The sequence below is a fragment of the Glandiceps talaboti genome, chromosome 1 (genome assembly GCF_964340395.1).
Source record: "Glandiceps talaboti chromosome 1, keGlaTala1.1, whole genome shotgun sequence".
In the NCBI taxonomy this organism is placed as follows: domain Eukaryota; kingdom Metazoa; phylum Hemichordata; class Enteropneusta; family Spengelidae; genus Glandiceps; species Glandiceps talaboti.
The window spans coordinates 11,020,347-11,033,287 of NC_135549.1; the positions used below are offsets into that span (position 1 = coordinate 11,020,347).

The 12,941-nt window shown below is 35.6% G+C and overlaps 1 protein-coding gene across 1 annotated transcript; it reads right to left on the reverse strand.

Annotated features, from left to right (window-relative positions):
- Window positions 1–2,460: 2,460 nt before the first annotated feature.
- LOC144453781 (uncharacterized) lies at window positions 2,461–12,550 on the reverse strand. The gene is made up of 7 exons (XM_078145138.1): window positions 12,460–12,550; window positions 12,267–12,348; window positions 10,664–10,834; window positions 8,636–8,729; window positions 7,628–8,039; window positions 6,533–6,799; window positions 2,461–5,778 (listed from the first exon to the last, which is right to left on the reverse strand). The coding sequence occupies exons 1-7, from the start codon at window positions 12,494–12,496 to the stop codon at window positions 5,171–5,173; spliced, it is 1,671 nt and encodes a 556-aa protein (XP_078001264.1). The 5' UTR covers window positions 12,497–12,550; the 3' UTR covers window positions 2,461–5,170.
- Between the last annotated feature and the right edge of the window lie 391 nt (window positions 12,551–12,941).

The following is a 12,941-nucleotide window of genomic DNA, read 5'->3' on the forward strand; positions in this document are numbered from 1 at the left end:
AACTTCAAAATGTTCTATCACCCTTTATCAAAATTTAGTTGCCAGTCCACTAAGACATATGTGCAGACACTTGCATCAACATCTATAGCGCTCAGAGACCATGGGATATACAGCATTTCGTATTTTGCATAATTCTGTGTCTCTACTTTAGTTCTTTGGCGATGACTTCGATCATTCTCCCTGGTCGTAAATGACGACCTTTCCATAAAGTACAGTACGGTACCGGTACGGTCACCTAGGCTATTACGGCCACGGACTGGATAGAGTCATCGTGTAACTAGTCAGACTAATTTGATTATATAAGCTGGATTTCAGCCATAAAACTTGACTTGATTCAGAGCAGAGATAAGTTGTCTTATGTAATCATTGAATGTACATGGTAATAGTGGGGATATTTTCCGAAGTCAATGCTATGCTACTTGGGCTAGTCCTGCTTGCATACGGAGGAATTCGGGACTCGATTCTGACAATTGTCCAGAGTCAAGTCAGTAATACAGACTCGTGCACCGTCATGTAAGCAGGACTATACTTGGGCAAATATGATATAAAATAGTGACACTTGAGCAAGCCCAGTGGACTAAGAGCAAGTCTAATGTTCATAAGAATACAATGTGAATGTCTTCAACTGTCTAATTTTGAAAAAGCTAGTTCACAAAGATGTAACCATTACATGTATGACCCAGTTGGATACGGAATGAATGATCTTATTAATATGTTTTTGATAAGGATGCCACTGGTCCCCAGTCTAAACATACACCCTACTCATGTAGGGTCTATATGGTCTAAACATGATAACTTGGTAAGCTGATTTGTGCACTTCAAAGTCCAGGGCTGTAACTACACAAGTACATGTTTTGTGATGTCCTGTGTATGATTGGTGCCATTAAAAATCTCATTTGTTTTGAAGTGCGCACTACACATATAACAAACGTATCTCGCGTTGTAACTTCGTACTAGTAAATCTGTTTGTTCAGCATTACGTTGCGATCTCACGACATGCCTTCACAAAAACAACAACAAGTTAACAATGTACATGAGACCCGGGGTATTAAAAGGTGAGGTTCGCCCACATCGATCAACCTGTGAGTTGACATGTACCGAAACTGAAATGCGATGTTTTCTTTGCTATCGAGCTACCAACAGCTTCTCGATGTTCATACTTGTACCATATCGAATACTTTTTTCAAGTAACATTGTACATATTTCCATTTCCCAGTATGATCACAGCAACATACGCTTTCCAAAGATGCGATTCTTGGACTGTTTATAAAGAAGTCACAGCTTTCTGCCGCGGTCGGTTTTCCATAGATATCAGGTGTATGTAAACCAAATGATTAACACTGGATTGGTCATATCATCAAAGCTACACGCTATATTATATAAATATCGTATTTAAATTTGAGATCGTGACTCTATTAAGGACATTCCAAAATTTCATGTTAGAGGCCTACCATCGTCGTAGACCATCCAAAACGCACCGTTTTTCGTTGCGTCAGCAGAAAAATTGTATTCTCGCTTGCGAGAATGGAGTCCTACCAGGAAATCGTTTGATGGTATTGCAATTAAAAAAATATGGCAGCGGTGCTGAAAAACGAGGTACACAAACTGAAAACCTGGTTTTTCAATCACAAGGAGACGTGTCAACCATCAGACCTGTACAGCTGACAGTGTGAAAATTAATACAATCACAGACAAGTATTACTTGTCGGTGATACAATCATGTAACTCACCTTTGAGCACCCGCTTTTGAAAGAAATGGCAGTCGTGAAAAAATACACCTCTGCTCCGAATTGATTCGGACAACTAGTCACCATAAAGAGGCTGTGGTGAATTGTTTACATTGTAAGGTCACTCAGGTGATAGTTCTGAAATGTCACAAAGATAAATTGTATAGATGGTGGTGATAAACGATGTGATATAAGAATGGTGTCGCCCGTCTAAAGAGGGCACATGCCGCCTTTGAATAAATTACTACACCAACTGCCTAATCGAAGCATCACATCTATTTAGACCTAATTTGCATATCAACAATGTGATAAGTTTGTCTTGCAACTTCGGACACCCTTGCCAACTTTCACACTAATTCGCCCAGTAGTTGTTTTTTTCAATCAAATGTTGCTGACTGGGTAATTTTAAACTTAACAATTAAACCATAGACCCTCTATGATTAAACCAACTAGATCCTAAAAGTACCATTCCACCAACTTACACTGCAATCGACCTAGCAGTTTAACATTGAAGACTCATATCACCCCCCAACACACACACACACACACACACACCTGGACCTTACAGTTCAGTTGTGCTAAAAACTATGCACTTCAATCATAACAGTCTGTGCACAAAAACTAACCGCATATAAACATTATGATTAGTACTTATCGTTTCATCTACACTTTTTTTTTTTATCAATCAACAACATTAAACTTATCATTCTCATGAAAAGAAATGAAGTTTCCTGTTTGAAAATTTTAATTCCATTGTATAATTGAGGCAAAAAAAACTTCCATACAGAACTTGAAAGTCGCAACAAATTTTAAGTATTTGTAAAAGAAATAAAAGAATGAGAAATAGTACAAACAAATACAGATACTGGACTACACTAAACTAAACTATGACTAATTTCACCTCTACTGTTAGTCAGAGATTATTGCTAAATTGCGAAAAATAAATCTACCGTTATTGTTGTCAACTTTGCTACCTTCAACACGTTGTTCTAGAAATGACAAAAATTAAGCAACAACTCTTTATATTATTTTATCAATAAATTACAAAACAGTGGTATAAGGAATGTACACACCTTGTAACATACTGGACAAACACATATACAGTAAACATCAGAATCAAAGTATTTTGGTAAAAGCACAAAGAACTCACAGTAACAACTTTTTTTATGGAGGTAAGCTGGCTTTACATCTTAAAATATTTCATTGTTTCTCAAAAAAATAAGTTTATCTGTTCAGTATTTGTTACCTACATCTACCAGCACCGTCAAACTGTATGTGATCTCAACTTATGGAATTCTCAACTTCATAGTACATTTTGTATTTGTTTTCATGATCACCTACAGTGAGTTGAATCTTGGACTACAATTTTACCGTGAAGCCTTAGAACGCTATACCACAGTATAAACACTCATAAACACACTTCGCCATGCTCTTCACAGAAAGCTCATGAAGTCATCCAAAATGAAATAGCTTCCCCTTTGCAGACAGACCAAATGCACGAGGTTTATGTGTACACATCAGTATTTTTGTTAAAATTGGGGAACCCTGGTAACAGAAAGGGGCAAGTAGTGCAAAATTGACATGATTTACTATGTACTGCATATTTCATATTACTGTTCACTGGGTGGTTGATACAGTCATGCTGAAAACAATAAGAAACTGCTCATTTTGACTAAATGTAATAAACCATTTAAACATACTGCAACCACACGTAGACACGTGGTGCCAATGTTTTGATGTCTGTATGGTGGCAAGTTGGTTCAATTCTTTTAGACAAAATGTAGCAAGAAACTAGCCATTCAATCTTACTATCTCAAAGTGTACTATATGCAGCCAGTGAATAGTACCATAAAAAAGGTGGCATCTATCTACCTAATTTGGTATGGAAACACTGGTGCAGTAACTAAAGGAATGCAGGTAGATATTACCTCAATCCCATTCCTAAAACTAAAACACTGATAATGGGAAATTGGTGACAACACTGTTCCACATTTTGTATTTTAGCATAATATTGGTCCTCTCGACATTTGTAGTTTGGAAAAACACTGGTCAACAACTGTAATCTTTTTCTAAATGAAATGGTTAACCTAAGATTTCTTCGACAAGATTGTTAATAACCGAGGGTGATAAACACAGGATATTGATCAAGAATGGAACAGTTTGAGATTCAACAGAGAGGAGCAGCTACTACTTTCAGTGAATGAGAGAAAAGAGAGTAAAGTGTAGCTGGTTTAAAAGTGGTCAAGTGGACAACAGTACAGATGACAAGGAAAGAAAAACAAAGCAGTTTCTCCTCATCTCAGAGTTCTTGATAGTTTTAGTCTACTAATACCAGTAACCAATCTGTTGTATCTCAGGATGTGTTCATTCTATATATAAATCTGTCTTCTGTAGGGTATGTTGGTCCAATTTTGAGAAAAAGAACATCACAATATTTGTAGGGTGGAGTCTTAACAACCTTCCTCTGTTTATATCATCATCGAGATCTGATGGTAGGGGTGTAGGTGGGTTTATAATCCTCATTTTATAAAAAAAAACAGCAACAAAAATGCTATCAAACTATACTTCCTGTCTCTCAAATACAACCCCAAGAATTTGAAAGAATAGAAGACTTTGAGAATAACTGAATGTTTTCAGTTCCAAAGAAAGTGTGATGTTTCTTTCAAGGATTTTTCTATGACTTGTCAGATTGTACATGCTGTGTTTACCTCACGGCTCATTGGATTTTCAGGATTCCTTTTGATGACACTTGAGTAAAGGTTACAGATTATAAACAATGACAGTAGACAGGTGAGGCAGGTAGTTTTATATGAATGCAGGAACAATGAATGGATCAATCCTATACTTGGTGACTATGTTGTCTAAGATTAAAAATTTGTACATCATCAGCCATAACCTGTCATTCCTGTTTCCCTTCAGATTTGGTACAGTCCTATTGCACTCTCTATATAAGGTTAAAGTTCACCAAACTCAAAAAGTATGTTGATGACAGTCTAACATGTTTCAAAAACTGAACTATTGGTGTACTGAAGTTATGTATGTACCATTGTTGAGTACCACATTAGGCTATTTTCAATGGTTCGGCAGCAACTGGGCAATGTACATGTAGTTAGTTCTTTGAATTTGAACGAAGCAGTACTGGTATTAGACTTACAAAATTGTTGTTGTTTGCACTCCATATCACTGATGCTGTAAATGACAGCAAAGTGGAGTGTAAACAATGATGAATCTGTAAGTCTTTACTGGTGTATGATGGACACCAGGTGCATGCATGTTATGAAATTCATCCTTTGTTTCTGGAATAAAACGGTGAATATCGTATCAGCCATTATTTGAGGAAAATATGCTTTAGGGTCCCCTCTTTTTGAACAGGCCACCTCACTCTACATGTAGTTAACAATTGGACTGCACCAAATATTGAGAGAGTTATGGAAATGGAGGTGTTAACTCTCATCCATAGGTTCATCTTCTGGGACAGGACAGTCCCCCTTCTCATTAGGAGCTTCAGTTCTTTTATCATCATCATCATCATCATCATCATCATCATCATCATCATCATCAGCATCATCATCATCGCCATTTGATTTAAGTTCTGTTGGCTCATTACTAGATTCTATTGTTTCTTCACTGTCCTTTGCAATTTCTGAGTCTTGTTTACTTTCAATGGATGACTCCTCCCTTTCATCAATTGTCTGTGATTGGTCAGTAGTAATTTCTTCCTCTTCCTTTCTTTTCTCATTTACTGACTCACAAATTGCATCGTCTTTTGACTGACATTCGTCAGTGTCTGTTTTATCTGTCTTTTCAGGTAACTGACTATCAGATAGGATGTCATCCCCCTTTTCATTGGATTGACTGTCAGGGACTTTGTCCTCTTCTGGCTTCCATGATTGGTCATCTGATGTATCTGTTTGTTTTAATTGGTTGTTTGTTTCTGTAGTGGAGGTAGTAGCTGTGGTTTCAGATTCCACAGTATCGTACCTAGGCCTCTTGGGGTCTGGTTCATCCCTCTCATCCTCCGGATCGTCCTGATTGCTTTCTGATGTTTTATCTGAAAACACACATTTCATGGACAATAGATTAGACTTAGTGCATTAATTGTACAAATCATGATCACAAATTTGGATGATAACAGTATTCTAGACTAAATTCTTCTATATGCTATTGGAAATCTACTTTTATTTGCTCTATGCAACAATCACTTCAGACTTTAGCACACCTTGCCACCAAAATATTTCATTTAGCCATCTTATAAACAGTATTTAATACATATTACTGACTCAATATGAGTGTTTACACTTAGAAGACCAGCCATTATTCCACCCGGTGTGAAGGGAGAGGGGCAGATAACCTTGATCTGAAGGCACAAAAGGCCATACAGGACTGTAATATTTTCACACATAGTGAGTGATTGTTGCATGGTAGGATATGCATATTGAGATTTGAAATCACGATTTTCCTCTGGTGAGATTGTGAAAATATGAGTTATTTTGCAAAGACTTGTTCTTGTATATTGCATATTGGTAATATAAGCTGAACTTGAACTTGCCATCCTGGATGTCTGTATTTGAAACAATGGCAAGATAGCATTTGTATATTGAGGTATGAAATCATTGAGGTGAAAGTGACACTTATAACTTGATGTCTGTATTGTATTGTATTGTATTGTATTGTATTGTATTGTATTGTATTGTATTGTATTGTATTGTATTGTATTGTACTGCACTGCATTGCACTGTACTATACTATGTATCCTTGCCCATTACTAATCTATACTCCCAAAACAAATTGATGTATATGATTACCGGTTTCTTGTTGGTCATTTTCAGGTTTTGAAGGTTCTTCTATCACAGTTGTTGTTGACACTACGGCACTAGATTCATCTGGTTTGTCATGTTCTTGGGTTGGTTCTGTTGTTGATCTTTCCATGTCTTTCTCTTTGTCTTCTTGATTTGGTTCTGATAATTTTTCCATGTCTTTCTGTTCAGCTTCTGCTTCACTTGATGAAACCTGCATATTTTCAACTTTGTCGGCATCAGCTGTAGATCTCTCTTCTGTTGTGGATTCTGAATCTAAAAAGTCATGAACATTATGACCTACATGACTGTATTTACACATCATTAGATTTATTAGTTATCAAGTATGCATAGCAACCCTTTCACACAACTAGCTATAAACTGATTGAATAGTTTATCCATTGAAGCCAAATCATGAAAGTACAGTTTGTTAAACAACTTAAAAAAAATACTTATTGTTGACGAGATCATTGCCAAGTAATACTTTTACCTTATCTAAGTCCTTATTCTTATACCAGTGTTTTTGAAGAGGTAACCCAAACGCTTTAGCTAACTTTATAACAGCTAATGTTTAGGAAAAAGTAACCCAAATGCTTTAGCGAACTTTATAACAGCTAAATCTGACACACTACATGGGATTTTACTTGTACTACTTTGTCTAAATTATATATGTAGTAATTAAACTGCAAATACACACCTCATAGCAGAGCTCAGGTGCAGTCAGGACAGTACTTATACAAAGGTCATGTGAGGTCAGGACAGATCTTATACAAAGGTCATATGAGGTCATGACAACATATAGCAAGATCATGAGGGATTAGGACAGAACTTATACAGTCATTTGAGGTTGTGTCGGACACAAGCACTGATACCAAGGTCATGTGGGGTCACAGTAATGTTACACGAGGTGAGGACGACATATCAAGGTCAGGTTAGGTCACAGTAGATCTTATATGAAGGTCATGTTGGGTCAGGTTAGAACTGATATCAAGGTCATGTAAGTTCAAGACAGAACTTATACAATGTCACATGTGGTCACAGCACTGACTGGCTATTTATGGCGGGAGTCATCAGTCAGGGAATTATCAAGGTCAAACTAAATACCTTGTTGTTCTTGTTCTGAAGTTTGTACAGCCTCAGATGTGTCATCTGACTTTTCATGTTCTTCATCACTTTTCATGTCTTCCCTTCCTGTTGTTTCAATACCAGTGCTGACTGGCATGGAATCATAACTAACTTCCATAGCTTCTGCTTCTTCATGTGTTGTAACACAGTTTTCAGTTTGTGTCTTGTCTGCAGCAATATCATCATCATCATCATCATCATCATCCTCCTCCTCCTCATCTTCATGATGGTTAGAGTCCTCTTCATGTGTTTGTGTTGATGAAATACTTCCAACGTGGGTTGGTGCAACAATGTCAGATAAAATGCCATTGACCATGGCAGAACCATTGGTTCTGTGTTCAGGTGTGGCATGTCTAGCAAAAGGTGGCACAGTGGTTACGACTAAAACATTCTGAAAATAGAGAATGGTACACAATATACGGTGATCAGTTTCATTACAGTTAAAATCTGTTTGAAAAAGATGTCTGAACTTTAAACAAAATGAAATAGGTTATTTTTCAATTACTGTCTAAAATTACTTTTTGACATTATGTTGACCAATGATTTCTTCGGTCATGACTACCATGATGATCTACAAACTAATATCATAATCACATGCACAAACGCATACACTCATTATGAATAAAAATCTACATCACTGTTACTTTTATCAGAGAACATTATACACTGCAATAAGTTTGTTACCTGTGTGTAATGTGTACAATCAGCATGTGCAGTTTGTGAAAAGTATGTAAGATCGTGTTGCTGAAGTATTTCTCCATGTTGATCCACTAGGATGTAGAAACACTCAATATAATGCACAATCATCCTACCTATGTTAGGTATGGAATAGCTTTGTTATGTTTCACACAGACTGCCACCACTACAGGTTGACATTTTTACCTTTTCAATGCCTCTCGTAAATTTATCACTTCTGTTATGGTACTTTGTTGGCTCAGTAATCAACTCACACAGACTGCCACCACTACAACAGGTTGACATTCTTACCTTTTCAATGCCTCTCATAAATTTATCACTTCTGTTATAGTACTTTGTTGGCTCAGTAATCAACTCACACAGTCTTTGTATTGTGAAAGGTGCACTGCAAAAAACAAGTGAAATACATATGAGACTGACAGTTACCAAAGAAGACTACGGGACAATTGCACAATCTCAATAAATGAACTTTGTTCGTTTAGAAAAAAACTGCCTCCCCCTTCCCCCAAAACAAACCTTCAAAAATGTGACATTGACACATTTATTTATGTGAACAATAAACATGATGAAAATTGGAGCAGTCACAGCACTATGATCGATGCAATGTAAAAACATATTAAAATACTCCTGACAACCCAGCACTGTATTCCACATTAGAAGTAAATTTTAATAAACTTATAAACATGTAAGTAGTAAATACAGAACCAGCTATCATTGAAGGCATGAAAGTTTTCAAAATTTGGTTACATTTTGAAAACGACGTTCAGCAATCGCAGTGATGCTAGACCCTCTCCACCTAGACGAATGAAGTTCATTTGTTTAGTTTATGTGACATTGTGCGATAATCCCTAAAGAAATACATGAACTATCACACAGTAGAGGATGTCACCTATGGTATCAATCATTTCTACCACAGATACACTTTAGGTTTTTGTTTGACTTTTGTATTTTTATTATTTTGTTTCACACTTTTCATATTTTTCAACCCTGGACAAATAGCCTGCGTACTGCTGACATTGCAGGAAGAGGATATTTTTTGCCAGATTTGGACTTTCTGTATTATTCAAATTCGTTCTTTTTTGATAAGTATGTTTGATCCCAAACAAACACAAGCATATTATCATCAAATTATACACAAAAATCAAGCTATATATATGTATATATATAGACTTCATTCAAAAGAATAAGGATGTAGTAAGTCATTACTCAGAGTCTCACACTTCGAGCTATCATCAGATGACTGATGATGATCGCTTGAAGCTTGAAACTCTGAGTTACGACTTACTACATCCTTATTCTTTTGAATTAAATCTATAATGCTCTGCTAATATTTGCATCGGGCACTCCAGCAAGACACTTACATTCATATATATATATATATATATATATATATATATATATATATATATATATATATATATATATATATATATATATATATATATATATATATATATATATATATATATATATATATATATATATATATATATATATATATATATATATATATATATATATATGAAAGTCTCATTCATTTCAATCATATAAAATCAATAAAAAGAAGAAAGAATTCAAAGGCCTTGAAATATTTCAATACTAAAAACATATTTCAGTACTGTAAACAAAAGTATTGATAAGTTGTTTCAACAGTTACAATTCTTCTCATAAGGCCAAATAAAAAAAATTGTATGTTTCCCATAACCGACCAACCCTAGTTGAAGTCTCTAACCCTAAACATGTTTCTAACAAATGAAATAAAACAAAATGATATAAGAAAATTGCTGTGTTCTTGACTTTCATGCACGTCTCTTTTCTTTCCCTGGTGATGTTTGTATATATATATTTTATCAAATCATCACAGAAGGGGTATTCTGACTGATGTTTTGATTGTTTTGGGGGCAATATTTTTCAAAAATAAAAACAATTAAAAAGATAAAATAAGATAAAATAAAATTCTGACCTACCTACCCTACTTGCTGAGGCCATGTTATCAGAAACAAACAATTTTTTTTGACTAAGACAGTCACATAAAGTGGTGTACAGTAAAAAATAATCTTGATAATACTGTGATATCTCACTCTAGAAGAACAATTTCATTGCTACCGACAACAATCGTTTCCATTACCAATAAATAACAAGACTTTTTGTTATGGGTCAAAATTAAAACACTCCATGCTGTAAGTCAGTCACTAAATAAATAAGAGTTAGGTCCTCTCTAAATCTTGCGTGTGTCACATGAAATTGGTGTGTGTCTCAGTGGACGTACAATTGGCTTAGAGAGTACAGCCAACTACACCATAGAGTTTGTATACTTACCTATTAAATGACTCCAAACACCTTATTAATCTCTTTCTCATATCATCATATTCTACATTTTCAACGTTTGGCAGGATGGGAATGTCTTCATTAGGATTAATATCAACAAACTCTTGAATCACCTTCTCAAGTTTGCAAATAAACAACCTTTTGAGTTTGGACCATGGAAATCTGTGGAAAGATAGTAGTACTAGTAGTCATATTTTGAAATCTGTACATAGGTGTTCATCATAAATATATTATACATCAGTAACGTTAAGTAATACAACTCCTTTTATTTAGGGCAAAGGTTTGAAGTTTTTTTCAAGGATGTGATAAAATTAGCCATTTAGTTTGCACCAAATAGCATAAGTGATAGGTGACAATAAGTATATAATGGATAAATACATGCAGTTTTTGGTATGTTTCAGTCTTACAGAATTTTGTCTCTTCTTTCAATTGAATTATCATCTAGAGTTAGAGCAGAATGAGGGCAAGGGGGGTCTAAGGAGAAAATGAGGAGGGGGCATAAAAAAATTTCGCGACCAAGAAAATTCTAAAAGGTTATGAAAATTCTTGAGTTCATTTAGGAGGGGCTTGAAACTTTTTGAGCATGCTTATTGGGGACACAAAATAAATTTTGACCAAATATTTGCTCCCTGTCATGTAGTCTGCTTGTTCCTCTAATTGTGGGAATTATGGTTTTGAACACAAAGCGAATTTGTATGTTTTCATTTGTCTTAAGTCATTAAGTGAGACAGTGACACCAGTGATTTGATCATGAAACCAATCCTGGGCGATAACCAAACTTTGGAAACCTCAATAATAAAGGTGAACAAATGAAAATCCAAAGCACACTATGATCAACAAACTGTTTTCCTAGGATGTCATTAATATATGTTTTCTGTTGACATACTACTCCTGGGTAATGAGTAATTTATAAATTCTAAACATATCAAAGGTCAGCGAACTTATAAAACACCCCTTCTTTGCTTCTTAGCTAGGCTAGGGACAGGCTCAGACAAGTTCCATTTTACCGGTTTATTTGTATATACAATGTTCACGTATAAGCAGCAATCATGCATGATTTGTCACTTTTATATGTTGCATACATATAATACTATGGTACTGATATACGCAGGCGTCTCTATATTATGTACCGATTGACACTTATTCAAGTTATTGCAAACGGGTATAATAAATCAATCACACTGCCTAGCCTCGGCTTGCTTGTTCCCATTCATCAACGAAGCCCTATACATAAACAACTTCACAAGGACGCTAATAAAAACATTCGTCTTAATGTAATTTGGCATGGATGTACTGCACATATACACAGGTGTATATACACCGACGCGATCTGTTTTGAATTTTGAATGACATCAACATGCTGAATGTATGAATGTCAATAGTGTTTGTCCGCCACAATATGGCGCGTACCTAGTACGCGTGTTTGTGTGTCAACGTTCGTACGGGGACTCGATGCGTATCATGAATATGGACAATTGTGGAACCGGTCATTTGGAATGTACTACAATATTATGACACATAGCTGTAATTCTCATATAACTAGGATAGCTAACATTTACTCTCTGCAGTGTTTATGTCGTATTTTTAAACTCACTTTGTCTCGCCAGTTTTTGCGATGTCACACAAAAGCTCTTCCAAGGTTTGAGGGATGTCCTTGCCGCCTTTCTTTTCAAAATCTGTAGAGCAAATACAAACATATTAGAGAATAAGTTACCTCCTTCATGTAGTTATACAATCACTCTATCATTCTCGACTTGAAAAATATCTAAAATATAGCAAAACTATACCGTTTAAGGCGTCTAAAATGATGTCCGGGTCTTCCATTTTCCCGGTTGTTCTGTCTGCAAAGAGGAGACCACCAACATGGCGCTAATGACGTCACAACACCTTATATGGTAGTAGGGGTTTCACGATAGTAGTTGCGTCACCGGCAGCTGATCGGATCGGACAGCTGATCGGCTGAAAGGTATTCTTACATCAGTGCTGCATATTACTGTAGCATACAACTTGGAGGGCCTCAAAGATTTAATATTATGAAGTGCTGAAATATTATTGTTCACTTTTTTAATGGATATATATTGAAAGATGATACATGTAAAATGTATGTCAACTTCCAAGCATATTTCGATCATATAAATATACTTTTTTCTAACCAAATAAAACAATTCCGCGGTAATTCCTACGTAACTCCTAATATATACGACAATAACTTTCTAGATAAGTCGATGAAATAGCAGATTCGGTGCAAAACTCAAGAGACGAAACAATA